This window comes from Eschrichtius robustus, chromosome 11 (genome assembly GCF_028021215.1).
Source record: "Eschrichtius robustus isolate mEscRob2 chromosome 11, mEscRob2.pri, whole genome shotgun sequence".
NCBI classification, from domain to species: domain Eukaryota; kingdom Metazoa; phylum Chordata; class Mammalia; order Artiodactyla; family Eschrichtiidae; genus Eschrichtius; species Eschrichtius robustus.
In genome coordinates, this window is record NC_090834.1 from 113133986 (window position 1) to 113161856 (window position 27871).

The 27871-nt window shown below is 61.6% G+C and overlaps 3 protein-coding genes across 3 annotated transcripts in view; all 3 read right to left on the reverse strand.

Annotated features, from left to right (window-relative positions):
• The window catches only part of LSP1 (lymphocyte specific protein 1), a 37863-nt gene extending 25003 nt beyond the window's left edge, over positions 1 to 12860 (reverse strand). The window contains exon 1 of the mRNA XM_068554990.1: positions 12728 to 12860. Within this exon, the coding sequence (XP_068411091.1) occupies positions 12728 to 12795 (68 nt within the window). The 5' untranslated portion in view covers positions 12796 to 12860. The remainder of the gene's footprint in view (positions 1 to 12727) is intronic.
• An 8302-nt stretch (positions 12861 to 21162) lies between these two features.
• On the reverse strand, positions 21163 to 22892 carry TNNI2 (troponin I2, fast skeletal type). Its single transcript, XM_068556166.1, is given in 9 exon segments — positions 21163 to 21258; positions 21390 to 21566; positions 21678 to 21730; positions 21733 to 21766; positions 21911 to 21964; positions 21967 to 22007; positions 22010 to 22040; positions 22138 to 22285; positions 22885 to 22892. Coding segments are annotated over 9 exon segments (642 nt in total).
• A 2193-nt stretch (positions 22893 to 25085) lies between these two features.
• SYT8 (synaptotagmin 8) lies at positions 25086 to 27183 on the reverse strand. The gene is given in 12 exon segments (XM_068555022.1): positions 25086 to 25223; positions 25225 to 25320; positions 25424 to 25494; positions 25497 to 25556; positions 25652 to 25697; positions 25699 to 25758; positions 25842 to 25889; positions 25891 to 26000; positions 26065 to 26209; positions 26333 to 26431; positions 26811 to 26974; positions 27090 to 27183. Coding segments are annotated over 12 exon segments (1131 nt in total).
• Positions 27184 to 27871: the final 688 nt, after the last annotated feature.

The following is a 27871-nucleotide window of genomic DNA, read 5'->3' on the forward strand; positions in this document are numbered from 1 at the left end:
GGAATCCTGTCTGCTCCCCAGTGGGGAGGCTGCTGCCCTCCCCGGTCCCCTGCCAGACGGCACTGGAAGGTCGGAGCAGTGACACCCCGCAAGGCAGAGGCCAACACAGCCTCTCCCGTCGGGATGGGAGAGCCATGCTCCCCAGAAGTGGCCAGTGGCACGAGGTCGGTGCGGTGGCCTGGCCAGCGGCCCCCCTTGCCCCCGGGCTCTGGCCAAGGCCCCAGGAGGAGCAGCCCAGCCCACTGTTTCTCCGGTTGGGCTGAGTCGCCGTGACTCACTGGAGAACACGCGAGGCGAGTGGCCGGACCAGGGAGGGACCAGACTCGGGCTCGCTCGCTGACACTCGCCGAGGGCCAGCTCCTTGCCGAGCTTTCTCACGTCCAGGAGCTCACGGGGCTCGCCAACGCCCACAACCACCCTGAGAGGCAGACGCCACCGTACCTGTGTCCCAGACGGGGAAACCGAGGCTCAGACTAGGACCCGAGGTCGGAGAGCAGGGGCCCAGCACAGCCGGGACCAAGCCCAGCTGCCGACAGCTGGCCACCACAGCACTGGCCCGGCCACCTCCCTCCATCCCACGGCCGCAGAGGAATGGCCCTCTTGCTTCCCCAGCTAGTCCGACCTCTGGCTGTGCCAGGCGGTCAGGGCCAGTGAGCACCTGCGGATGTGTGAGTGGACAAAGGGTCAGGTTAGGCTCAGACCAGCAAGCAGGTGGACACGTGGGTGAATCCCTGTGTGTTGGAGGGGGCAGCAGCGTCAGAAAAATTCCACGTGGCCCAGAGGTCCCAGTGACTCAGGTGGTGGCTGGCTGGTGAAGACTTGGTGGGGGTCGGGACGTCCGGCTCAGATGCCCCCCCACATAACAGGCTGTGTCCCGTGGCCCACAGCCTGCCCCTCCCCCCGCACAACCCAGAGGAGCCAGAGAATGTGGGGTGTGCCGCCGAGAACAGCTGTGCCCACTGCCCGTCCCCAGCCTCCAGCCAGAGCTGCGGAGACCTCAGGATTCTGGTGGGGGGAGGAGGAGGGAGGAGGGAGGGCGACGGGGCCAGGCCTCAAGCTGAGCCAGATCGCCCAGGGAAAGTAAGCTTGTGTTTCATTTCCATCTCAACCTGCCCATCTCCTCCTTGCCTGCTGCTCTTGGTTCCGGAATCCCAGTCACAGACAGCCAGGCACGAAATGTGCCAAAGTATATTCTGGTTCAAAAGAAGGAAAAATATTTCCACAGGGTAGAGGGCTGCCTTGGGGTGGCAGGAGTTTCCTGTCACTAGAACTTAAATAGAGTTGCACGATTATTTATCAGACTGATGGGTGGGAGGTAGCAAGAATAGATCTTTAAATGCAGTGGTCAGGATTCAGTTTTGCAATTAGGGCATGTCCCAACAGGAACAATAGGGCAGAGTATTTGATGTCAACTGTACCATTATTTGTCCATCCATCCATCCATTTACCCACCATTCACCCATCCTCCATCCATCCATCCTCCACCCATCATCTATTGATCCATCCTCTATCCATCCATCCATCATCCATCCATCCATACTCCATAAGTCCATCCATCCATCCATCCATCCACCCATCCATCCATCCATCCATCCACCCATCCATCCATCCTCCATCCATCCTCCATCCATCATCAATCCATCCTCCATCGGTCCATCCATCCTCCATCCATCCATCCATCCTCCATCCATCCATGCACTCCATCTGTCCTCTCTATACAGCTATCTGTTTTTCCGTGTATCATCTATGAATCCATCAATTTCTCAATATATCTATCCACTCAATTGTCCAGGTAAACAATATATTCTTCCGTCAATTCATTCAATCCATTCAATACGTATATACCCATGTCCATCCCTATCTCTTTACATTTCTTCATTGAGCAAGCGTCCACCCACCCACCCACTCATCTATCCCTCCATTCATCCATCCATGTACATGCCCATCCATCCATCCATTTATTTAAATGCCTTAATACATGTAAAACACTTAAAAGAAGCATTTAGCTAGTCATCCACCTATCCTGAGCATAATATCTACTCAATATGTTAATTACTATTATCTATGTATTCATCAATTTGTATATCTATTTGCCCATATATACAACTGGTGAACTATTTGTTCATTCTTTAATACATTCTTCTATCTCTCCAAATATTCTACTGTCCTCACATTCATCTAAATATTTTACTATTTATCCTTCCCATTCATAGATCCATTCATATATCTGCCTATTCATCCATCCATATGTCTAACCATCTTCCCACCTAGCAAGTCAGACATCCAATTGTGCATGAATACATATATGTTTGTCCTGCCATATACATAGTTGTCCATTATTTTGCCCATAAGGCCATCCAAATGAGTTAATACTTAAAACAGTTGTTGGAACAATAAATTGTCAATAAATGTTAGTTACTGTTATTTTCATTCATCTATTCATTCATCCATATCTCATCCAAACAACCACCTAGTCATTCATCTCTAAATTTACCTTTATATATTTTTCCACTTATCCATATATTTTTAAACAAACTTATTGAATGCTGACTGTATTCACTTTTTAGGTACTGGAGTTTAGAATTAGCAAAGTTCCTGTCCTCACAAAATGACATTTAGTGGGAATAAAAAAAATAAACAAGGAAATATATATTGCAATATATCAGATGATGGTAAATGCTATAGAAGATGGAATTCAGGGTAAGAGGATATGGAGTTATGGAAGGGGTTGATATTTTATATATGAGAGTCAAAGAAAACCTCATGGGGAGGAATAAGCCTTTCCTTTTTTGTAAAGAGACTTGGGTACAATAGCTCCATACATCGATGGAAGAAGGTGTTCTAGGAAAAGAGAACAGTGAGTGAAAAATCCCTGATTTAGGTCTGACTCTTCACCAATTTATCTCTTCAATAGTTCATCCAGCACCAAGTCATACATCTATTTACTCAGTATCTGTCTTCCTATTCTTCTGTCTCTTTCTATATTTGCCCATCTGTTCATCTAAAACTCTACCCATTACCCAATTACATCTATATTCATCTGTCCAGTCGTTTATCTATAACATTCCATTATCTACCCATCCACCAATTCATCATTCCACTCCGTGTGTCCATACACCAATTCATCCATCCATCCATCATCCATCTATCCATCTACCCATTCATTCATTCATGCATCCATCCACCTATTCATCCACCCATCATTCATCTATCCATCCATCTATCCATCCATTCACTCATCTACCCATATATCCACCCATTTATCCACCCATCATCCACCTGTTCATTCACTCAACCTCCATCTATCCAACTATTCATTCATCCATCCATCCACCCATCCATCCATCCACCCATTACATATCCACCCATCCAATCACCCATCCACCCATCTATCCACCCATTAGCCATCCATCCATCCATCCATTCACTCATCCATCCATCCATCCAACCACTAATCCATCATCCATCCATCCACCTATCCACCAATCAATTCACACATTATCCATCCAAACATCTCTCCATTCATACATTTATCAATCCATTCATTCACTCATCCATACATACGTACACACATACATCACCCATCCATCTATCCATCCATCTGTCCATTATCCATCCATCCATCCATTCACCTATCCATCCACCCACCCATTTACCCAAAATTCATCTATCCAATCACCCGTCCATCCACCCAACCATCCATCCACCCATCCAGCCATCCACTCATCCACCCATCATCCATATATTCACCCATCCATCCACACATCCATTCATCCATCCATCCATCCATCCATTCATTCCTTCATTCACTCATTCATTCATCCACCTACCCATACAGTCATCCATCCATTCATCGATCCACCCATTCATCCACCCATCATTCATCAGTCCATCTATTCACTCATCCCTCCATCTATCCATCCATCCACACATCCAACCATGCACTCGTCCATCCATCTATCCACTCATCCACCCATCCCTCCACCCATAATTCTCCATCCACCCATTCTCCATCCCTTCATTCATCCACCCATCCATCCATCCATCCATCCATTACACATCCATCCATCCATCTACCCGTCCATCCACCCATTAACCATCCATCCATCCATCCATCCATCCACTCATCCACCAATCAATTCACACATTATCCATCCAAACATCTCTTCATTCATACATTTATCAATCCATTCATTCACTCGTCCATACATACATACACACATACATCACCCACCCATCTATCCATCCATCTGCCCATTATACATCCATCCATCCATTCACCTATCCATCCACCCATCCATTTACCCAAAATTCATCTATCCAATCACCCTTCCATCCACCCAACCATCCATCCACCCATCCACACATCCATCCATCCACCCATCCATCCACACATCCATCCATCCACCCATCCATCCACCTACCCATCCACCCATCCATCCACCCATCCATCCATCCAACCATTCACTCATCCATTCATCCACCCATCCAGCCATCCACTCATCCACCCATCATCCATCCATCCATCCATCATCCATATATTCACCCATCCATCCACACATCCATTCATCCATAATCCATCCATCCATCCATTCATTCCTTTATTCACTCATTCATTCATCCACCCACCCATACAGTCATCCATCCACTCATTCATCCACCCATCATTCATCAATCCATCTATTCACTCATCCCTCCATCTATCCATTCACCCACCCATCCATCCAACCATCCCACCATTCTGTACCCATTCATCTACCCACCATTCATCCATACATCCACCCATCTATTCACCTAACCATCCATCCGTCCAACCATCCCACCATTCTGTACCCATTCATCTACCCACCATCCATCCATTCATCCACTCATCTATCCATCCACCCATTCATTCATCCATCCATCCACCTATCTACCCATCCATCCACCCATCATCTATCCATCCAACCATCCCTTCATTCTGTACCCATTATTCTACCCAACATTCATCTATCCATTCACCTATCCACTCATCCACCCACCCATCCATTCACCCGTTCATTCACTCATCCATCCATCCATCCGTCCATCTGTCCATCCTTCCATCCATCCATTCATTCATCCAACCATCTACCCATCATCCATCTATTCATCCACCCCTCATCCTTCCATCCATTAACACTCATCCATCCACCCATCTACCTATCCATCCGTCCATCATCCATCCATCCCTCCACCAACCTATATCCATTCATCCACCCATCCCTCTACCCACCACTCATCTGTCCAATCACCCATCCACCCATCCATCCATCCATTCACTCATCCCTCTGTCCATCCATCCACTCATCCATCCACCTATCCATCCATCCACTCATCTATCCACCCATCTATTCATCCATTTGCCCACCATTCATCCATCCATCCAACCCTCGATCCAACCATCCATTCACTCATCCATCCATCTACTCATCCATCCACCTATCCATCCATCCACTCATCCATTCACCCATCCACCCACCCACCCACCCATGCATCCATCTTCCCACCATTCATTCATCCATCCATCTACCCATCCATTCACTCACCCATTCACTCACCCATCCATCCCTCCGTCCATTCACTCATTCATCCATTCACTCATCCATCAATCCCTCCATCCATCCATCTACCTATCCATCCACCCATTCATCCACCCTTCATCCTTCCATCCATCCACTCATCCATTCATCCACCCATCCACCTCTCTGTCCATCCACCTATCCCTCTACCCTTCATCTTTCCATGCATCTATTCACTCTTCCATCTATCCATCCATTCACTCATCCATCCACCCACTCATCCATCCACCCATCCATCTACTAACAATTTATCTATCCAGTCACACATCAATTCCGCCATTATTAGTCTATCCAACCATCCATTCATCCATCCACCCATCCATCCGTCCACCCATTCATCCACCCATCTGTCCCTCTACCCATCATCCATCCATCTACTCACTCATCCATCCACCCATCCATCCATCCCTCCCTCCATCCACCTATTGTCCATCCATTCATCCCTCCATCATCCAGTTGTTCCTGCTTCCTACCTTTCTTCATCTATCTTTCCTTTCATTCACACTTTTCTCTCTTGTTGAGCCTTTTGTTTTCCTTTTTTCTTTCTTCTGTGACTAAGACATGGTTCATAAGCTTGTGGCTGAAGAACATAAGAGAGCATACCCTCTCCGCAGTAGGCTGAGTACCACAATAGAACTTAAATAGGGGCTGGAGAGGGAGGGATCTGCCCTCTTGTTCAGATGTTCTCAACACACACACACACACACACACACACGAGTCCACGCTTATAGAGCTGTATCCCAACGAAAGGTGCATTAAGCAGTGAGAGCCCATGGGGAGTGGGGTGCAGAAGAGAGGTCAGGGCTGTTGGTTTCAGTGGCTCCTGGGTGACTCCAAGTAGAACAGTGTTTCCGAGTACTCATCTGTCTTATATGTGCCTGGGTCCAGCAAAGGGAGAGGAGCCAGGGTGGTGCAGTGGTGGGTATAGAGATGAAGCTGGGACTTGGGGAAGGCCTGGGACCAGGAGAAAGGCTGAAGGCTTCTTTCCAGATTCCTCTAGAATCAACTAGCTAGCTGCATCTGTCCCAAGTCCCATTTATCTTTCGAAGGGAGGCAACTGAGAGAGGAGGAGAGGGTGAGCTGGCAGCCTTGGGACCTCAGAAGGGAAACCATCAACAAAGCAGTTTCCTCTCGCCAGGAAGGAAGGGGTACAGACACCTTCAGAGTGAGGGGCTTGTGTTTTTCCCTGGGAGCAGGAAGGAGCAGCGAGATCCCACCTGCCAGGCATAGAGCAGGGCAGTGACCCTCTGCCGGTCCTCACCAACAGCTCATGGGATAGTGGGGAAGCCGAGGCTGTACCCACCACTACTACCCCCCAGTTACTGTCACCCCCACCCTCTGCCGGCTGTCCCTGCTGACCTCTGCAAACGCCCACCCCCAGAGCTGGCCCTGCTCCAGGCTCTGAGGCCAGAGCCCCGAGGCCCTCCCACTGCTACGGGGTGAGGTGGACTCAGTTCCTAGGTTCCCAGACAGCCCCTCCCTGCCAGCCGGTGAGACCAGACAATGCTCCCCCCCGCGAACCCCCCAACTCCCACCTTCCCAGCTTGGAGGCAGTTAGCTGACGGAGTTTGGACAGGCTGGCCTGACCCCAGGAAAGGGCCGGGGCTTTCCTCTCCCGCCACCGACACCACCACCCCCCACCCCCCACACCTCTTATCTGTCTGTGTCTGGCACTGCAGGGCTGTGCTGGCTGGGCAGTGTTAGGAGGCCTGATTTCCTCAGTCCTCTTATCTCCTATAAACTCCACACCCGCACAGGCCCCAGCCCCCTCCCTTCAGGCTCATGGGTATGGGGGAAGGGGCAGGGGCTGGGCTGGCTTCCCAACCATGGGCCTGGATTCCCATTTGGCCCAGCATCCCCTGGCCCTGCACCCCCAGCCTGTGCTTTACCCTCTAAGTCTCAATTCATCATCGGCAGAGAGGGTCTGACTGTCTGCCTCGGCCGCACTCAGGGTTTGGGGAGTTTGGGGAACTCCCCTCACTGGTTGTCTTATGGCCCAGGGCCCTCCTAGAAAGAGGATCCCCAGATGCAAAGGGCTGGGGGCTGGGGCCTGAGAGAGAAGCTGAGGGCTCCTTTCCAGGTGGCTCTGGAGAGGACCAGCTCATTATGGCCATGCCAAGTCCCATTTCTGCTTTGGAGGAGGTCCCTAGGGGTGTCTTCTGAGCTGTGCCCTATTCGGGGTGGCCCTCGTCTTCATGGAAACCTCGGGAGCAGCAGTGGTGGGGTTATTGAGCGCCTGTGAGGGGCTTCCCCAAATCCCACCCCTTCCCTAAATCCCATCTCTTCCCCAAATCCCACCCCTGGGTCACCCTGAGTCCTAGCTGGGTCGCAGGGGGCCTGGGCTCCCCAAAGAGCCCCTGCAGGGAAGCAGCGTTAGGAAACACATTCTAGCAGCAGGTTCAGCCCTTAAGCCTCAGCTTCTGCCCCTGGAAAGGGAGGCCCTAGCACCTGCCTCACTGGCTGTTCAGTGAGAACCTTGGCTTGCAGAGCTTGGCGAGGCTGGCGTGGCTGAGTGAGTGCTGAGTACCTACAACTCTGACTGTGTACATGGGGAAACTGAGGCCTCAGGGGCAAGGCTCAGTCGCTCCAGAAAGTACTAGGCCAGGTGCAGCAGCCGGTGCCGTGTGCCCTGGGGCTCTGTGCCCACCCGCCTCCTCCCCCCTGCACCTGGAACTCAGAGCCCAGGAGAGCAAAGGCAACACTCACGGCCCCACCCCTGCCAGCTCCAGGGGCCTCTTGCTGCTGCCAGGACCTTCCTCTTCCCCACTGAGGGCTGGCCCATCGCTCTGGCACCCTCTGAGGGATGCTGAGGCAGAGGCAGGCGGGGGAGGGGGGGTCGTGGGGGGAGGGCAGCACTGCACAAACCCACAGTGCCACCCGGGGGGCCCGCCCGTTCTGGCCCGGAGACCCTCATGGCTCTGCCCCGGTGGCTCCAGGGTTGTTTATGAGGAGACAAATGGGGACCAGGAAGGGGGCGGGCATGCAGGGAAGGGTTTCCGGCTTCCCAAATCAGCAGGGTGGGCCGTGCAGCGACTTCCCCAAGTGTGTGTCAAGGTCCTCTCCCTCTTCCCCACCCAAGGAGGGAATGGGAAGTGTCCAGATGGAGGCGGGAGGAGGCACAGGAGGAAGGCATCCATCATCTGGGCTGAGCTAGACCTCCCCCCTCCCCTGGGAAATTTCCAGGCGCCCGAGACCCCTGACGTGGGGAGGAGGAGACGAGGTCCACCTGGGGGTCCCAAGGCCTGACCCAGCTCTGACTGTTACCTCTGGGTCTGGACCCCGGGCAGGTCTGGGGAAGGAGCCCTAGCGTGCGGCCCCCAATCCCTCCACCCCATCAGCCCGCTGCCGGGGCCGGGGTCTCGTGCCGCCCGGCTCCACCCGTCCTCCTCAGTGGCCTTTGGCACTGCCCGCTGCTCCAGGGCCGTGTGCCCGGCTGTACCAGGCGGTGCCGGTCCTGCTGAGAGGGCAAGCAGGTGGGAGGGCCACCAGGTACCTGGCTGAGTGGGCGGTTCCCACCGGTGGGTTTCCGCCCCTCACATGCCACAGGCTCCCTCAGGGGGACGGAGGCGTCCAAGGCCTCCCAGCTGGCTCAGCCCCTCCCTCCAGCTGCCAGCTGCCCGCAGCCCCGTGGGGACCTGCGGCCTCTCTCCTGAAGACCCTGCAGCCCAGAGGGCAAGGCCGAGAGGGTCTGCAGGGACTGAGGGCCGGGAAAGGGATCCTGCCCAGGGTGGCCCTGCAAGTTGTCCCCACCCTGCCTGCCCCCTTAGCTCAGCACACGGAGGAGTGATTGAGGCAGCGCCCCCTGCGCACGGGGGCCACGCCCTGCCTGGCGGGCGGGCGGCCTGCCTGTCAGAGGCCTGGGGGGCAGGGAGACACCTGCTCACCCCATTCCCCCGCCCCAGTCAGGGTCATCCAGGGGGCCACGCCCTGCCTGGCGGGCGGGCGGCCTGCCTGTCAGAGGCCTGGGGGGCAGGGAGACACCTGCTCACCCCACTCCCCCGCCCCAGTCAGGGTCATCCAGGGCCAGGGCAGCCCAGCCCACCCGGGGCGGGTGCTGGAGAGGACAGACCATTCTCCATGCCGGCCCCCACCGGGGTCAGTGGCAGATGCGACGGGAGCCTGGGGTAGCGACCACCCCGGGGGAGGGGAGGGAAGCCTGCAGAGGGGGTGGGGCGGCCAGGTAGGTTGAGGAAGGGCCTGTGCAAAGTCTGCAATGATTCCGGCACCTTCCAGAACTGGGAAGGGCTGGGAAGGCCAGATGGCGGGGGGAAGTGAGGTCAGGGTGGCCAGGGCAGGCTGCGGTGGCCGCCCTGGGGCACAGATTTTCACCGCTCCACGGTGAATGCTTCCACGCATGGGAAGACGTGGCCTGACGGCTTTTCAGAGAAAGAGCACGTGGCAGGGGCAGGGGTCTGGAGACCACCCTGTCATCCTGGCCAACCAGAGAGGGGCTGGGCTGCAGCAGCGGGAGGCCCAGGGGGCCGGCAAGCCTATCTCCAGATGGCAGCAGGAGTCCTGCATGGGTGCAGACAGGGGAAGGGCCCAGCGTGGTTCCGTCCGGCCTCGGGGAGGGTTGGGGCGCACGTGGGGCCTCCGAGGGGTCTGGGGCAGTCCGAGGGGATGGCCCAACTTGGCCAGTTGGAGGGGCACGGCCTGCCCTGGATCCACAGACCTGAAAGCGCCCATGGGCAGCACATGGGGGGCAGGGGGGGCAGGGGGGCAGGTCTCACCCGCTCGGCTCCGACCCCAGCAGACCCTGGCTGTCCTGGGGGCCCCTGGGCGGGGCTTCCCAGCCTCAGTCCCCTGCCTAGGCGTCAGGGACTTTCTCCCTCACCCTGGACAGGAAAATCCCTGCTTCCCTTAGTCACCTTGTGAAACGAGAACCCCACCCACCCTGGGTCTCAGTTTCACTCTGAAATGTCAGCGTCACATACCCCCCGTGGGGCTGACGTCGCCGGGGCGCCCAGGCTCCAGGGGCCGGGGGTGCATCCAGCCAGTTCTTCAACCGATCCCCCGACGGACCCCGCACAGGTGCAGCCCGAGGCCCGGGGACAGGCACCAGCGAGCCGCCTGGACCTGGGCTGGCGGCCATGCCCTCCACCGCCTCCTCCGTCTCCTCGGCATGCACGACAGCTGGGAAGGGGGTCAAGGAGGGGGCCAAGGAGCGGGCAGGCCCTGCCAGGCCACTCAAGCCGTGCCCTTCTATGGGCATGAGGTGGCCGGAGGAGCCCAGGGCCGGACAGCGCTGACGTGAGGAGCCCTTTCTGAGCGGGGACACAGCTGTTCCCCAGTCACCTGCTGTGTGTGGAGCGACCTGCCTCCCTGGAAGGACGGGGCTGTCTCTTCAGGGCACAGAGCCTGGGCCGTGCCCCCCTCCCCTCCTTGGCGGCGAGCGAGCAACGGGTCCCATCCAGCACGCCCTTCCCCCACAACAGCAGCCCCCCGGCCGGATCCCAGCTGCCCAGCCTCCCCACTCCCCCAGGGCTCGGCCCCCCGAAGCCCCCGCACCAGGTCCCCGTGGGATCTGGCATGGAGAAGACGACCTTCCTCCTCCCTCACACACACACACACACACACACGCACACACACACACGCACACGCGCACACGCGCGTGCGTGCACACGCTCACACCACACACTCGCACACGCACGCACGAGCGCGCACACTCACACACGCACGCTCACACCACACACTCGCACACGCACGCACACACCCACGCGTGCATGCACACACTCACACCACACACTCGCACACGCACGCACGCGCGCGCACACGCTCACACCACACACTCGCACACGCACGCACACACCCACGCACGCACGCACACACGCACGCACGCACACCCTGCAGACATTTCTGTCCTCCTCTCATTATCAATAGACGCATCATCACAGAATCAGGTACCGCTGCCACCAGCCTCCAGCAGAAGAGCTGGGGTTGGAATCCACTTTGCAAGTCAACCCTGAGGCTGTGGGGAGCCCTGCCTTCGAGGCTGTGGGGAGCCCTGCCTTCGGGGGCTCAGCGGGGGTCCTAGTGGGCCCCCTTCCCCTCCTCTCCTCTCCCTTCACCCCCTCCCCCAGCAGCAGCTCTGGGGCAAGTGGGAGTCAGCCCTGGGCGGCTCCATCCCAGTCCTGTGGCTGCAAGCATCTCGCCTCCCCCAGTCTGGAGCCCCTGCTCCTTCCCTTCCGCTCGCCTGGGCAGAAGCCGGCAGCCCCTGCTGTCTTCCTCCTGGGCTGGTGGTCTCTCTCCACACGGCTCCCACCCCTGACTGTCAGAACACGTGTCCCTCCCCAAGCCCTGACCACTCCCATCTCTCTGGCACCTGCACCCTGGGGCAGTCGGACCCCCACGGTGTGGCTCAGCTTAGATGCCTGCCCTCGGCGGCCCCTCCCCCAGCCAGGGACCCCCCCCTCCTCTGCCCCTGCACAGGCCGGGGTGGGGGCAGCGCGGGGAGCGCCCCATGGAGCACAGCTGCCTCCTGAGGAAGCCTGGGTCACACAGTTTCTCTGCCCAGCTCTGGCTGTGGCCACACGGCTGGTCCTTTTCACCGGCAAGCCTCACAGCCTCGGCTTGTGCCCCCTCACGTCCCACCGCCAACCAACGGCGCCTGCCTGGCACTCAGAAGCTGCGGCAACCTCAGCCTCCATCAGCACTGGGAGGGGGCGGCCTGGGGGAGGGGGCCCGGCCAGGCCTCAAGCACAGGCTTTGAGGATCCCGAGGCAGAACATCCCCTCTTGGCCAGGCTTCCTGGCCTGGCGCCCTCCCCACCTCCTGCCCTCACGGCTTCGGCACTGCCTGCCCGCGGCCTGGCTTCTTCCCCAGGCGTCCAGGCCGCATCCTGGACCCGTACCAGGCGTCCAGGCGTCCCGGTGCTGGGTCAATATCCCACTAGCTGGTGGGGAACCCGGACTCTCCCAGCGAGGCCCAGCTGCAGAGGCAGACAGAAGAGGCGTCTACCTGCCCGGGGCGAGACGGGGTCCCAGGAAGGTGCCCTGCAGGCTGTGTGCCTCCCCTGAGCCCCAAGGGTGCCACCGACCTCCAAGTTAAGCGTCCCCCCCACCGACAACGTGTCAATGCAGAGGTTTCTTGGGACCACAGCGCTCGCGCGGCCCGGCCCCGGGCCTTACCCTGTGCCTCCTTCCACCAGCAGTTCCTGGTGCTCCTCGGAGCCGGGGTGGCTGGGAGCTGCCGCCATCGGGCTGGTCCCTGCTGTGCGTGTGTGCTGCAGCTCTCAGCGCTTCCTGGGGCGGCTGCCCCGAGCCTCCCCTCACCCCCAGCCGGGTTTCACTTCCCCCTTCCGGCGGCAGGTTGAGGTTTGGAACATATCGGGGCTTGGGTTGGGGTGTTGTTTTTTAATCTGTTGCTGCAAGAGGAGAGAGAAAAAAAAAAAAAAACAGCCATCAGGAAACGTTAAGCAAGTTGCAGGGGCCTGGAGGGCAGAGAGGGACCGTGTGGAGGCAGAGGCAGGTGCAGGGGCTGGGACACCCGTGAGCCCCCCATGCTCCCCCTGGGGCCCCTGCAGCCCTGGCCTCGAAGCCCACCTGTGCGTGGCTGGTGTCCCCGAGCACAGGGCGCCGTCCTGGTCCCTGAGCCTCCACGTTAAGCATGGTGACCTCTCTGGAGGGAGATGTTCTGGACGCGTGCCCAGAGCTCGGACGCTCTAATCCCCGAGCCTCGGGCCATCGCCTGGCTCACCCCTCACTGGTCTGTGCTCTCCAGGCGATTTCTGGGGCCCAGCACGAGCTGCCCTGTCTGCAGGCCCCACGTCTTCCCTTACAGTTTTCTTTACTTTCCTGAACTATTGGGGTCCCCAGTCTCTCTGCTGCCCCTGGACTCTGCCACCTCCTGTGCTCAGGGGGCTCGGAACTGGCCCTCACCCGCCAAGTGTTCACCAGACCCCGGGGCCCTCCAAAGCATGCCCTCTCTCCCCTCTGCCCATCCCCACCCTCAAAGGCCCAGAAACGACTGATCCCTCCTGTTAAGGGCTGAACTGTGTTCCCCAAATTCATAGGTTGGAGTCCTAATGGCCAGCACCTCAGAATGGGACTTTATTTGGAAATAGGGTCATTGCAGATATAATCAGTTAAGATGAGATCATTAGGGTGGGTCCTCATCCAGCATGACTGGCGTCCTTATAAAAAGGGGAAATTTGAAGGCAGACTTGCCCGCCAGGAGACGCCATGTGAAGACGAAAGCGAGATGGGGGTGGTGCGTCTACAAACCAAAGGTCCCCAGGAAACCACCAGAGGCTGGGGGAGGGGCCCAGAACAGGTTCTTCCTCAGAGCGCAGGAGGAGCCCCCGTGATACCTGGGCCTCGGACTTCTGGCCTCCAAGACTGGGAGACGTTGGAACCGCCCCATCTGACACTTCCTGGGGCCGAAGAGCGGGAGACGCCCCGTTCTCCACGCGTGGGAGGTGGGAGCGCATGGCGGCCGTGCCCGGGAATGCTCCGGGGATCTGGGGGCCCACAGGGTGCTGTGGGCCCAGATGCAGCGCCCTCCATGGTCATCCCAGGCCTCCCCTCCGGGTCCTCATCTCCTATCTTGCCATCTGGCCCCCGTCCCCCTCCCTTCTCCAGCTCCAGCTCCTGCTCTGCGACCCTGCCCTCCCCAGCACTCAGCTTGTCCCCAGATGCCAGGGCCCCCTCCCATCCCTCCAGCCTCTACTCCCCCACTGATCCCATCTGTGGGGGTGTGTGCTAGAAGCTCTCACATCTTCAAACAAAAGCGCCCTGGACCCGCCCTTCTCACACCTCCTTCCAAGGCCAGTGAAAGGCATCCCTGGGGACCCAGTGTCCAGGTTTGAGGGCCTTTGTGCCCTGCTGGCAGGTTAAGCAGAGCCGGACTTCCTCGGAAGAACTGAGAGTCCACCCAAGAAGCAGACACGCCATCATCTGTTCAACTGGCATCGTTCACTCAAACTAGAGGGGCTGTTGGGAGGGCAGAGACCACTTCTCGTCCCCCCTCTCACTCCCAAACCCGGTGCAGTGCCCAGCGCCACAGTGAGTGACCGAGGCAAACAATGAGCCAGTTCGAAGCCCGGATGCAACAGGCTCTGCAGGAGGGCGGGGTGGGCGCCAGGCAGGCTTCTGGCCCCGGAGACGCTGAGCCAAGGGCGCAGGCCCCGAGGAGGTCTGGGCGAGGCAGACGGGGGCAGAGAGACACGCGACGCGCTGACTCCGCCCTGCCTGTGGGGCATCGAGGAGGAACGTCCAGGGGCGGCTGGGTCCATGGACCAGGTGGCCTCCAAGGCCCAGGTGGGACGAGTCCCCAGGGAGACCACTGTCAGGACCACAAGCTCAAGTGACAAAGTGACACCGGGTGACTAGATGCTGGGGAGGGGAGGGGAGAGAGTGGGCTGAGTGAGCAAGGAGGAGGGGTCAAGAACGGGGAAGTGGTCAGCACAGGGGCAGGTCAAGGCAGAAGAGAGTGATGCCTGTCTGGTCTATCTGGAGCGCTGAGGGCAGGAGTCGACCAGCACGGGTCTGAGGCCGGCTGCCAGTGGGGGGAGGGCAGGTCGCCGAGGGTCGGAAAGCGGCCTTCCAGGGCCGAGGGGTGGCAGAGGCCACAGGAGCGCAATTTAGGAGCCTACTGGGGGCTCCGTGGGTCAGAGGGGGGACAGTGGGAGAAGCGGGATGGGTGAGGAGGAGGGCGTCTCGATCCAGGAGAGAAATGTTGAGGCTCTGAAGACAACGGGGTTGGGGGTGGGGGTGCGGCTGGAGAGAGAGGGGGGCCTGGGTGGTCTATGAGCTGAATTGTGGCCCCTAAAATTTCACACGTTCCGGTCCTGACCCCCAGGACCTGTGAGCTTATTACAAAATAAGGTCTTTGCAGATGATCAGGTTACATGAGGTCACCAGGGTGGGGCCCTAATCCCATAGGACTGGGGTCCTTATAAGAAGAGGAAGTCAGGACACAGACACACACAGAGGGACGACCCCGTGAGGACACAGGGAGAAGACGGCTGTCTACACGCCGAGGAGAGAGGCCTCAGGAGGAAACAGCCCTGCCCACACCTGGATCTGGGATTCCAGCCTCCAGGACTGGGGACAGTAAATGCTGCTGTTTGAGCCGCCCCGGCTGTGGTGCTTTTTTATGGGTGCCCCGGACACTGATACAGGGATGTACTAGTCAGGGAAGGAAGAAGCTGCTATAACAAACAACCCTCCACCTCGGGGGCTTAGCACCAAGAAAGCTTCATTCTCAGCCCAGTCCAGGCCAAGGTGGGCGGGAAGGGGGTCCACATTCGTTCTGGGACCCCAGGCTCCTCCCTCCGAGGACCTCAGAGTCCCAGCTGGCAGGGGAGGGGCGGGGAGACCATGGGGGAGGCTGGGGGGGGGTGGGTCTATGGCCTCACCTGTCCTCAAGGTGTGTGCCCAGTAGGAAAAGGTGGGCAGTGTGGTGGGCAGCCAGCCAGTTCCTGCCACCACGAGGTACAGAGGCCAGGGAGCGAGAAGATGGGGTGCCCAGATGTGCTAGGGGTCCAGGGGTGCCATCAGCAAGCACAGGTACGAAGCAGAAGAAGGTCAGGGGCACGAGAGGATCTGGATGTGGACGCCCGGGGCTGAGGTGCTGTGGAAACCCAAGCAGAGGCGGCCAGGGCTGTTTGTGTGGATGTGGGCAGAGAGCAGAGACGCGGGGAGGGAGATGGTGAGCGGGTCAGCAGGCTGGAGGGCTGCCCAGGGTCTCCCGCTGGGGCTTGAGCCTCATTCCTGAGCTCAGGCCTCCCAGGCCGATCACTCCGCCGGTGCGGGTGTGCACACATGCCGTCCAGCTTTGCCGTGGGGGGAACTGCAGGGTTTGCTGGTGTAGCTCCCTCAACGCTCCCCATCAGGCAAGCTGGGTCCTGGAGCCGGCGGTGCCTGGGGACAGACAGGGACAGGGCAGGGAGTCTGCGGGGTGGGCGGGGGACAGACAGGTCGGAGGGAGGCCAGGGAGGGCGATGACAGGCAGACAGGGCGTGGCCATGCTGAGCAGATTCACTGAGAGACAAGGTAAGGTGACAGTCCGGGGCAGCAGGTGGGTCAGAGGAGCCACCGGGGGACAGGGGACAGCGGAAGGGACAGGGGAGCAGATAAGGGTGTCTGTGCACACACGTGTCCCCTGATGGGGTCTGGGGGTCAGGCAGAGGGGTGCGGCTGACACCCTCCACACGGGCCAGGTCTCCCTGGAAGGGGGCAGCTGTAGTGAGCCTGGAATTGCCAGAAATTCCCCAGGGAGTCAGGGAGTGGACTCCGGAAGCAGCAGAAGCCATGAGGAGGGGGCCCAGGTGGAGGGTCCATGATGACCCCCGTGGGCACAGCAGGGAGAAGCTGTCCAGAGGGTCTTCCTATGGGCACCCCCCCCCAAGGACAACAGAAGATGAAAGCTGGAAGTCCAGCAAGGACTTTGGTGATGGGGGTGGTCAGGAGGTGGGGTCAGATGTGAGAGGAGCCGTGGGGGCCCAACGTGGACAGCGGGCACGCAAACTCCTGCCCTCTACACAGGGTTACCGTGGCCTGGACCATGTGCCAGGCTCTCGGGGCTGAGGGCTCACAGAAGGCTTCTTTGAGGAGGTGGGGAGGGGGCAGCCGAGGAAGAGCCCAGGGGACGCTTCCAGACCTGGCGCTGAGGCGGGTGTGGCATGGAAGAGAGGTTGGGGGGAGCTGGAGGACTCCCAGAAGGGGCCAGAGCTCCCTCCTCACCTGTCCATCCTGTGAGCCAGGTATACTCACCTGCACACCCATTTTGTAGTCGGGTAAACCGAGGTCCAGCCACTGTGAGGAGGAGGGTGACAGGGAGGCCTGTGGCTTGTTGGTTAAGGGGCAGGGGGAGCAGGTCTGGGCCTGGATGGAGCTGGTCCTTGGGGACCAGAGGGGACAGGTGTGGGCAGGTGGTCATGGGCGAAGCTGGAGAGAGGGTGAGGCACCGTGAAGCCCTGCAGGTGGAGGCTCACGGAGAAGCTCTGTGTCCTCCGGGCCACGCTGGCTTCCCCCTGGCCAGGTGGGGGTACAGGTGGAGGGGGAGGGGAGGCCTGTCCCACAGGTGCAGGGAACCCAGGCGGACTGCAACCCATACTAGTCCTCACGCCTCCGCCCACTTCCAAGTGGACCCCCGGCTCCGCCCCATCCCCCGAGGCTGGCACCGCCCGCCCTGCCCCGTCTCTCTGGCCCACTGCACTCACCCAACCCGCTGAAGAAGGGCGCATCTGGAGCCCTCCCGAGACCCCTGTCTGAGTCTCCCACCTCCATCAAGCCTGCCGCCCTGTCAACAGCCCGCTGGCCCTGCCCCGTCTCCCGCCCTGTCTCCCGAGCTCTCTGGGCTCTTCTGCCCACATCTCCATCTTCAGAAGTCTGGGCGATTCATCTTTGTTGATTTTGCTTCATCTATTTTGTGGTTGCTTAAGAGTGTTCTTGTTTAGGGGCTTCCCTGGTGGTGCAGTGGTTAAGAATCTGCCTGCCAATGCAGGGGACATGGGTTCGAGCCCTGGTCTAGGAAGATCCCACGTGCCACAGAGCAACTAAGCCCGTGTGCCACAACTACTGAGCCCGTGTGCCACAACTACTGAAGCCCGTGCGCCTAGAGCCCGTGCTCTGCAACACGAGAAGCCACCACAATGAGAAGCCCGCGCACCGCAACGAAGAGTAGCCCCCGCTCGCCACAACTGGAGAAAGCCCGTGCGCAGCAATGAAGACCCAATGCAGCCAAAATTTAATTAATTAATTAATTAATTTTTAAAAAAAAAAGTGTTCTTGTTTTGACATTTAAAGGAAAGTTTAATTGGGGTAAATGATTTCAAACTGACAGAAAAGTTTCAAGATTAACACAAAGAGCATCTTTAACTCCGTCACCTACTGTCGCTGCCTCTCTGTCTCTCCCTTCCTCTACTCCTAAGGCCCTCATGGCCTGTTTCCTAAAACTGGAGCCGCCCTCTCCCCTGACCACAGTGCAGACACCAACCTCAGTCTAGCGGACGTGAAACACCACGGTCATCTCACCGGCCAGTCTGTGTCCTTGTGACCGGCTCCCCTCGGTGACTTTGTTTTTTGTTTGTTCTACCCACTTCCTTTCTGGCTCACCGAGAGGATCCAGGCTCTCTGTGCGCTGGCTGTCCCTGTGGTCAGCCATTCCTCCCGGAGCCCTGGTCCCTTCCTGGAGGACAGTGTAGGGACCAAGGCCCAGGGGCCCGGGCGCACTCGCAGGGGCAGGCTGGGGAGAGAGCTGCGGGCACAATCCCGCATACGCCCTGCACCGCGCAGGAGCGTGCCCGCCAGCCTCGCCTGCCACCGCAGTCCAGCCGAGCCGCATCCCCCAGGGCTTCCTGTGGCTGCGTTCCCTCCCTGACCTCCAGCATCACCCACGGAGTGGGCCATGTCCCCTGCACCTTTGCTGCCCTCCTCCTGCTGCCCTGCGTCCAGCTCGGGCCCTCCAGGGGTTGCTGTCTCGCTCCGTCCATTGTCAGGGACATCGCCCAGTACTCACGTCTGAGGACGCCCAGACCCCATCTCCAGCCCGGACCCCTGCACCCAGCTGTCTGTGCCTGGGAACTGCCACGTTCCCCAGCCCCCCAAATCTCAGCCCAAAGCCAGCCCCTCACCTGCCCCAGGCTCCTGCCCTGGAGAACACCCCTCCGCCCTCTCCCTCTCAGCACAGGCCTGGGTGCCCCTTCTCCCTCGTCCACCAAGTCCTGGGGGCCCCGCCTCTTGAATCTCTCTCCATCCACCACCGCCCTCCACCCCAGGAGATGACAGTGGCCCCTCTCCCCTCTCCCACCTCCAGCCTCCACCGTTCTCCACCCAGCAGAGATCTTTCTAGAAGGTGCTGGACTATGCACTTCCCCAGAATTGCCCCATTCAGCCCCACGTCCACAAGGCTGCAGGGACACTGAGGTCACCCAGCAAGGGCAGTGGCAGAGGGTCGCGGAGGGGCGTGGAGCCAGGCCGAGTGGCGCTGGCCAGATGTTTGCTGGCTTGGTTTGGTTTGCATGGTTCTCTTTCAATTCACTCATTCATTGGAAAATGTAACAAGCATCCATAAATCCACTGTTCTGCCCAAGAATTACGTCATCATCCCCCAAACCTGCTTCTGCTTCCGTGTTTCCACCCCACCTGTCCCCGGCTTGGCCCCCCACCCCGGGGAATCACTGTCTGGAATTCTGTGTTTGACATTTCCTTGCCTTTTGAAAAGAAGACCATTTTCCACATCTGACGGAGTTGGGTCCTGCCTATGGGAACCACATCCTTGGGGTCCCTGCACCCGCCGTGGCCCTGGGCATAGATTCGCACTCCCTTTGCCGGCGGGCACGGCCCCTGCACAGCTGCCCGGTTCACTTTGCAGGGTCCGAGGCAGGTACTGCCTCTATCACTGGCAGCCTCTCACTGCCAAAACCCACTCACTCCTTGAATTCACTGCCTGCCCTGCCTGCTCTGGACTCCGCACGGGCTGAGCCTCAGCCAGGGACGTCGAGGGGTCCCCTCTACCCTGCATCCGTGAGCAGGAAAGGCAGCCCAGGCACCAGGCCCGGGCCCCAGGGCCTGACCAGACCAGCCAGGGCCTGTGGGGAGCTGCTCGCAGGAGGGAGCTGATCCCTGGGCTGCCGCGGGGGCGGGGAGCAGTACTGGCCAAGGCCGGCGGGGCAGGCTGACGTCTGTCCCTTGAGGCTCAAGGCTCCGGACCCGGCACATCAATCGCAGGGGCCTCCGGAGGGCAAGGGCAGGGCGGGACAGCCGCTCCATCAGGGCATCAGGGGCGGCAGCCTGGCCTCCCCGGGCTCCACACCAACAATCTGAGCGCAGGACCTTGGCGGACCACGGCATCACCCCTCACAGAGGAGGCTGGCAGCGGCCTTGCCGTGACATTTGTGTCGGGGCCTGTCGGGGACGTCGTCCCTTGATGTGTGGCGTGGGCCAGGGCCGGGGGCTGTGCAGAAGGGAGAAGCTAGCCCTCTCACCGGGCCCGGTGTCAGGCCAGCTGGGCCTGTCATCAGCCTCCAGTGGGAGCACGGACCCCAGCCCGGCGTGCCCCTGCCCCACGCGCTCAAGACTCCCCGGAGGGCCAGCTGATCCAGGACTGCCCCGCGTGCCCCCTGGTGGCGGGGGGTGGGGGGTGGTGTGGGGAGGAGCAGCGTGGGAGGAAGGGGCTGCCCACAGGGCACGGGACACAGGCCCATGAGGCCCCTGCCTGGACTTGTGCCACAGGGACAGGGTCTCTGGGCCCTGTGGGGACCTTCATGGTGACAGTGACAATGGACCAATGGTCATCTAGGGAAGTGGCTCTGACACGGCCCGGGCACCTGTGTCCAAGCCTACAGGGTCTGACACCAACATCACCAAGCAGCCCCAGGCGGCAGGCGGGTGGGTGGGGTCCCAGCCCAGCCGAAGTCCCCCGAAGCCCCTGTGTGGCTCCTCCACCCCCAGCCCGGGGTCCCCGGTCTCAGAGGCCTTCTCATGGCGGCCTGTGGGCAGAGAGGCTGGGGCAGGGCCGGACCAGAGCAGAGCAGAGCAGTCATGGGGATTGGAATCCTTTATTGACGGGAGCTGAGCAGGACTCGGAGGGCCTCGGGTGGGAACGGGCGGCGGGCGGCCTAGGACTCGGACTCGAACATCTTCTTGCGGCCCTCCATGCCCGACTTCTCCTCGATGTTCTTCCTCCAGTCACCCACGTCGCGCAGGTCCCGCTCCTGCGGGCGGGCCGGGAGAGGGCTCAGGCCCACCACCTCCAGCCTCGCTTCCCCTCCAAATCCCATCCCGGCAGACCCGTCCGGTGTCTGAGCCGGCCCGGCAGGAGGGGTGCGAGAGGTGGGGACCCTACCTTCTCGGTGTCCTCCTTCTTGACCTGCTTGAGGTTGCTCCTCAGGTCCATGCACACCTTGTGCTTGGAGCCCAGCAGCGCCTTGAGCATGGCATCGGCCGACATGCGCACCCTTCTCAGCGGGGGCCTCTTGAACTTGCCTCTCAGGTCGAACAGCTTCTGGCTCAGGTCCTCCAGCTGCGGGGTGGGCAGCAAGGCTGGGCAGGAGTTGGCGGGGGCCAGGGCCTCACGGTCGGGGCGCCCCTCCCCACCGTGTCCCCCTCCCCCTCCCCCTCCCCCTCCCCTCACCTCCTTGGAGCTCTTCTGGACCTTCACCTCCATGTCGTACTTCTCCTCCTCGCCGCGTTGATCTTGGTGTGCAGCTGTTGGCAGAGCTCCTGGGGGCGGGGGGCCGTGGGGTGGGGTGGCCATCCCCACACTCGGCCTCCACCCGCCCTGACCACCCTGCTTGCCCTCTGGACCGAGGGGGGAGACGGGGCGGTGGGCAGGGGCTGCGTGGGCGGGCGGGCGGGCCTGGGTACCTGCACCTCGGCCATGGAGCTGGGAATGTGCAGCGGCGGGCAGTGCTCGGGCCAGGGTAGCTCTCCTTCTCCGTCTCCCGGCGCGCTCTCCGCTTTGCAGCTCCGTGGCTGCGATCTGAAGCATGATGCTCTGGGGGGTTGGGGGGGGCGAGGGGTAGGCGGTGGTGAGGGGCTGCAGCACGCCAGCCTGCAGACGCCCGGGCGGCCCTCCCCAGGCCCGCACCTACCTTCAGGTGCTGTCTGCGGGCCGTGATGGCCCTGTCGTGCTTCTGCAGGGCAGGAGAAGATGCAGGAGGGAGAGTCAGGTCGGCGGGCTCGCCCGCCCAGCCAGGGGGTCCTGCCCGAGGGGCGCTGGGCCTGGCCTGGTGGGGGAGGCTGGGCCCAGGACACGGCACTGCACGGTGACCCTTTGCCCGGGTGGCCCTTCAGGTTGGAGGACTGGGGTCGGGGGAAGAGGCTGTGCTTCTGAGGCAGGGGGATGCTGGCGGAGCCCAGGAGGCGGGGGGAGGGATGCAGCCATCAGAAAGAAGAAGCAGTCCCCAGTGAGCAGGCCGCAGCTGCACTTCCCCTGCTCCCGGAGCACTGGGGCACCGGGCAGCCACTTCCTCTGTTTGTCAGTGTCTCCGTGGGCGGGGGGGGGGGGGGGGGGGGGGGTGCGGGTGAGGCATTTTCACAGAGGGGGGGAGGGCTGGGCGGCCTCCCTGGGCCTTGCAACTCCGACCCTCTGACCTCTCCTGAGTTGGGGGTCCCACCCCCTCCGTGTTTCACCCCCAAGCAGGTACTCACCTCCTTACTGTCCAGGGGGGCAGGTGGCGGCGGGGTGGGGTGGGAGAGAGAAGAGAGGTTAGGGCCCTGCCACGGGGCTGTGTGATGGGGCGGGCGGGAGGTGGCCTGGCGGGGAGATGGGGAGACCCTCGCCCAGTGGGGAGTGGGGTGGGGCAGTAGGGACACCGGGCTTGTGGGGCTACACTTACTCGCCCATCTTGAAGTCCTGGGCTTAGAGCCTGTGGGAGGGAAAGGGGAGGGGTGTTAGGGCCACGGCCCAGGACCCCAGCTCTGGGGGTGCAGCACCTCACCTCACACACTAACCCCCCGCAGCCCCGCCCAACCCCCCACCTTGGGGGACACTTCTTGGAATTCCCCGGGGGAGAGGAGGAGTAAGAGGAGAAAGTGTTCCCAAAATGTCCCAGGCGGGCCTGGAGTCGCTGCAGCTGTCCCCGAGGGAGGGAGGGGGGGGTCCGGCCATCGCAGGTGCCGCCGGAGCGACCAGTTATTTTTAGCTCTGCTCTTTGAGCTTCTGCCCCAAGTGCATATAAGAAACGGCCCGCAGTTGGGCCTGGGGTCCCCTCAATCCGTAAAACCCCCTTCCTGTGTCCCCAGTGGTGAGGCCTGGCCGTCGGGGTGCTGCTCGGGGCCCCTTCGCCACCCCAGCCTGCCTCCGGATGCATCTCCCTCTCGCCCCCTGCTCCGTGGAAGACCCCCAGAGAGGCTGCTGGCGGCGGCCCCTTGGCCCCCAGGCCCCCGCCCCGGGAAGTCTTCCTGCAAGCGAGCTCGAGCAGGGCCTGTCCCGGCCTCCGGGCCGGCCTCACCTCACGTCTGGGCAGCAGCGCTGGGAAGCGGGGTCAGGCCAGCAGCGGCGAGTTGGGCTGGTGGGCCCAGGGGGAGGGGTATAAATGGCCCTCCCCCAGGCTGGGCCCCTGCTCAGAAAGGGCATGGGAGCCCTCCTCAGACCAATGGGGGCACAGGGACCTCCCCACCTGCCCAGGCTGCCTGGCCCGGCCCAGCCTCATGCTGCCATCCAGGCCAAGAAGTCTTGGTTGGGGGGTGGGGGGGAGTGGTGCTGAGGTTGGGTTGGTCTATTTAGGGCTCAGTGGACGACTTAAGATGCCTCCCTTGTATCTTACAAGGAGCCTGAGGACAGGACGACAGGCTCGGCAGCCGTGGCGCACAGCTTAGGGTCAGCCAAGGGGTCACTCCGACCCGACCCCACTTGTTCTGAGTCAGGGTCCACACTGCTTTCCTCGGCTTCCCCAGGGCTCCGGGCCCCCTGGGGAACAGCAGCTGCCTCGCACTCTGCTTCTTATTGCCCCCTCCAACCCAGCGGGCGTCTCGGGCATGAGCTGGCCATGTCCTCCCATCCCCAAGCTGGCCTGGGGCAAGGCCGGACCCCCAAACACAGCCTCTGGGGCCTGCGGCAGTAGCCAGGGTCTCTGGGGCAGGGCTGCCCTCCATGGGCGTGATCCCAGCTTCCACCCAGGAGCAGGATGGGGGGGCGCCTGGACGGACGTGCAGCCTTGCCTGGACCGCCCTGCCCACGGGCCGGCTCCCTGCACAGCTCGGAACACCATCCTTCAAACCCAGGATTTCGGCGCCACCCACCTGGGAACCTCTCCCTGACCCGAGGGGGCCTGGGGCCCGCCTGGCTGCCCCAGGCAGGCCCGGCACTGCCCTTCTCACCCCGGTCCAGGCCTGCGCCCCCCCGCCCGGGCCCCCACCCAGCAGAGGCATCCGGATAACCATGACTTGGCACCCTCTGAGCTGGGGGTGCATGGCCCCAGCCCTGCCGGCTTCTCGGGCCATGGGGAGGGTCAGGGAGAGCTAAAGCCGTCCAGATGTGCGGGGATTAGAGCTGCTTTCCGGGCCAGGCTGAGCCCCCAAAGGCCGGGGCGGGCTTCCGAAGGCATCTACTGCCCCCTGCTGCTCGTGAAGGGGACGCCCCGCAGTCACCATCCGGAGGGTTTGGGGGCCCCTCGGGGGCTGGGGCGGTCCCTGGGATTGGGTTCCCCCTCTGTCCACTGTCACCATCCCCCAAATATCTCCCACTTGCCCACTGTGTCCCCAGGGGCCCTGACTCTCCAGCTGCTACCGACGGGGAGGGCTTCCCATCTCCCAGTATCATCCCCCTTGGGGCTGGAAGGGCCCCTTCATCCTCACTCAGGGGTCAGGCATGGGGTCAGAGCCCTCAGGGATGGCTGAGCCTGGAGAGGAGACCCTCTCCTTGTCCTTGGGAGGGGGCCGTGGCGATGTCGGTGGAGCCCCTGGCCCTGCTGTGTCCATGGGGCTCAGGAAGGACGCACAGCCATGGGGGAGAAGGCGTTTATTATGGTGGGTCCCCAGGCCAGCCTGCACGGGGCCCGTGGCCCAGCCCAGGGAGGACCGAGGGCCGGGGCTGCTTTCAGGAGCCAGGCAAGGGCAGGCGCAGGTGGGGCTGCAAGGCCAGGGCCCTGTCCACCTCCCTGGCCGGCTGCAGGCGGTGCCACTGGGCGATGGGCCGCCGGGCATGGGCCAGCATGTCTGCCCAGTGCTGTAGGGGGTTGACCAGAGGCCCGGGCGCCCAGCAGAACCTTCCTCACGGGCTTGGCCCGGAACTGTGGACCCCGGGCCCAGACGGCCAGCACCAGAGCCACACTCTGGGTAGAGGCAGGCCGAGGTGCGGTGGAAGGGGGGAGAAAGACAGCTGGTCAGTTTGGCCCTGAGCGAGGGTCCATCAGCCCCCTCCTCCAGGCAGCCCACCTGGATCTGGCTGAAAGGCACAAGGAAGGTGAAGGCCTCGTTGAAGTAAGGGGTGGCCGTGCCCTTCTGGCAGATGTCTTTTTCTTCTTCCACTTCCTCTGGTTCAGCACAAGCTGGACCTTCACGTAGGGCTCTGGGCAAGTGAAAGGGATCATAGGGCGTCCCAGGTCTGAGGGCTGAGCACAGGGCTCCCCTCCGTCCACGTGGAGGGGCAGGTCCGGCTCTCACCTGCCAGAACCGGGCTCAGGCCTCGGGCCTCCAGCACGACCACGGTCCAGCCGGCCCGAGCCGGGCACGTACTAGAGCGAGAAGCACACCTCCCCCAACTGCTCAGGCTGCGGGCAGCAAGAAGGGCCTCAGCTTCCCCGCCGGGCACACCGGCAGGGCGGGACTGGAGCCCAGTGGTCAGCAGGCACACCTCGGCAGCGCTGGGCGGGCCCAGAGGGTGCCAGAGCTCCAGGGCTCGTGGGCTGCAGATCCACGGTGCCCAGCGGCAGGCTGAGCACGCCCAGAGGCTCGTGCTGGGAGGGGCACCTGCACCCGCGGGGTGGTCCGGGGCAGCTCCACGGGGGGGGACCTGTGGGGAGGGGTGTGAGCGTCCCCCGCCGCCCGGCCCAGGCCCCTGGCCATCCAGCCCCGACTCACGTGGAAGGAGCGGGTCTCCTCAAACGTGGGGCAGAGGGTACCACGGTGCACCTTCGTCTCGTGCCTGCACCTGGCCTCAGGGGGAGAGGCTGACGCGGGCGTAGGGGTCCGCCGTGCAGCCTGCTTGAGGCCCACCTTGATCTAGGAGCCAGGGGGTGTTTCAGCCAGGGCCCCCTTCCTGGTCAGCCCTTCACCACCCAGCACCAGTGCCCACCCTTCCCCCATCGCCCCTCCAAAATCCCGCACGTCCCCGGGGCCCCGCACCGCCTGGCTTCCAACGTCGTACTCCACGGATGGCTGCAGGCGCTCCCACTGCTGGGGCCCCCCAGGGCCAGGCTCCACGTTATCCACATCTGGCTGCACCTGGGTGGTATCACAGGGGCTGGCGACAGGTGCTGCTGGGGACCGTGCCCCCATCAGAGCCCCGGCGTTCCAGGCAGCGGGGTCCACGATGGGTCAAACCTCCAGGCCAGGCCACCAAAAGGCTCACACCCCAGCTCAGCTCCGCGGGGACCGGCCGTAACTGCCCCAAGTCCACCTCTCAGCCACTGTCCTCCTCCAGACTGCTGTGGCTCCTGCAGCCCACGCCCTCGCTCACCTTGTTCATCGCCCTCGCCGGCCAGGGCGGCCCCCCCTGCCTCTGCTCTGGGCAGACCAGACCATGCTGGGGGGCTGAGCTCGTCCCCGAGCCTGGATCTTGAGCTGCCTCCCGGCACTGACCCAGCTGGGTGCCCGTTCTCACCAGGTGGGTGTTGATGGTGCTGCAGGCGCTGCCCAGGCCCACGGCCTCCTCGTCTCTGGGCTTTTTCCTGTGGCGGCCGCAGCCGCATCAGATGGCACAGAGCAGGCAGGAAACAACGAGGACGCCAGCCACGACCGCAGTGGCTATGAGTGCCCAGCGGAGCCCTGGGGGCGGGGCGGGGGGAGCACAGAGATGGGCCTGAGAGGCATCCATGGACAGCGGCTGCCACCCGCCCGGCTGGGCCATCCCCACGCCCCTCCCAGAGGTCCCGAAACTCACAGGGGATCCGGGCGACCAGGTCCGGAATGAGCCCGGGTACAGCCGTGGAGCCCGCCAGGGCCCGGGCGCTGTGGGGGCCTGGGGTGCGCCCCATCTCCTCACCCTGCTGGCCTGGAGCAAACGGCCGGGGCAGCCAGGTCACTTGTGAGGGTGGCCCCTTGGGGCCCTGCCTACCGTCCCATCTGCCCAGCAGCAGCCAGCTCAGTCTGCCTGGGCAAGGAGGCAGCCCGGGGCAGCCGGGGCGAGGGTTCCGAATGGCACCGACGGGAGGGGGGCGCTGGGCCTTGGCCGAGGTATGGGCTTAGCTGCCACAGGCCTGGCCTCCTACCACCTCCCCCAGCCCCCAGCCCAGCCAAGCGGGCCAGGCCTGCGCAGCCCGGGCCCTGGCCTCACTGGTCCTCGCCGAGGAGCCCTCCCTCTCCTCACCACAGGGCCTCTCCCTCCAGGAAGCCCCCTCCCACCTGACCTCTCTCCCTGGGCCCTGGGCCCTCCTGGTGGTCGCTGCTGGGGTCCCATCCTGGCCCCCCCCGACCTCGGGCCCACCATGGTTTGCCACTGACATAGGTGGAGCACGTTTACGTGTGGGTCCCCGGCCCTGGAGCAACTGGGAGCCTGGGGATGGAGGCCCTGAGGGGTAGGGGCTCTGCTAGGGTCATGGGGGACGGGAGGGGCGAGGAGTGGGGGTCGGCTGCCTTCGGGAGCTCCGTGTGAGCAAGTCTGGGCTGAAGGTACATTCCTGGCGCCTGGGGAGGAGGGTGAGGTGGGGGCAGGCAGGGGCGAGT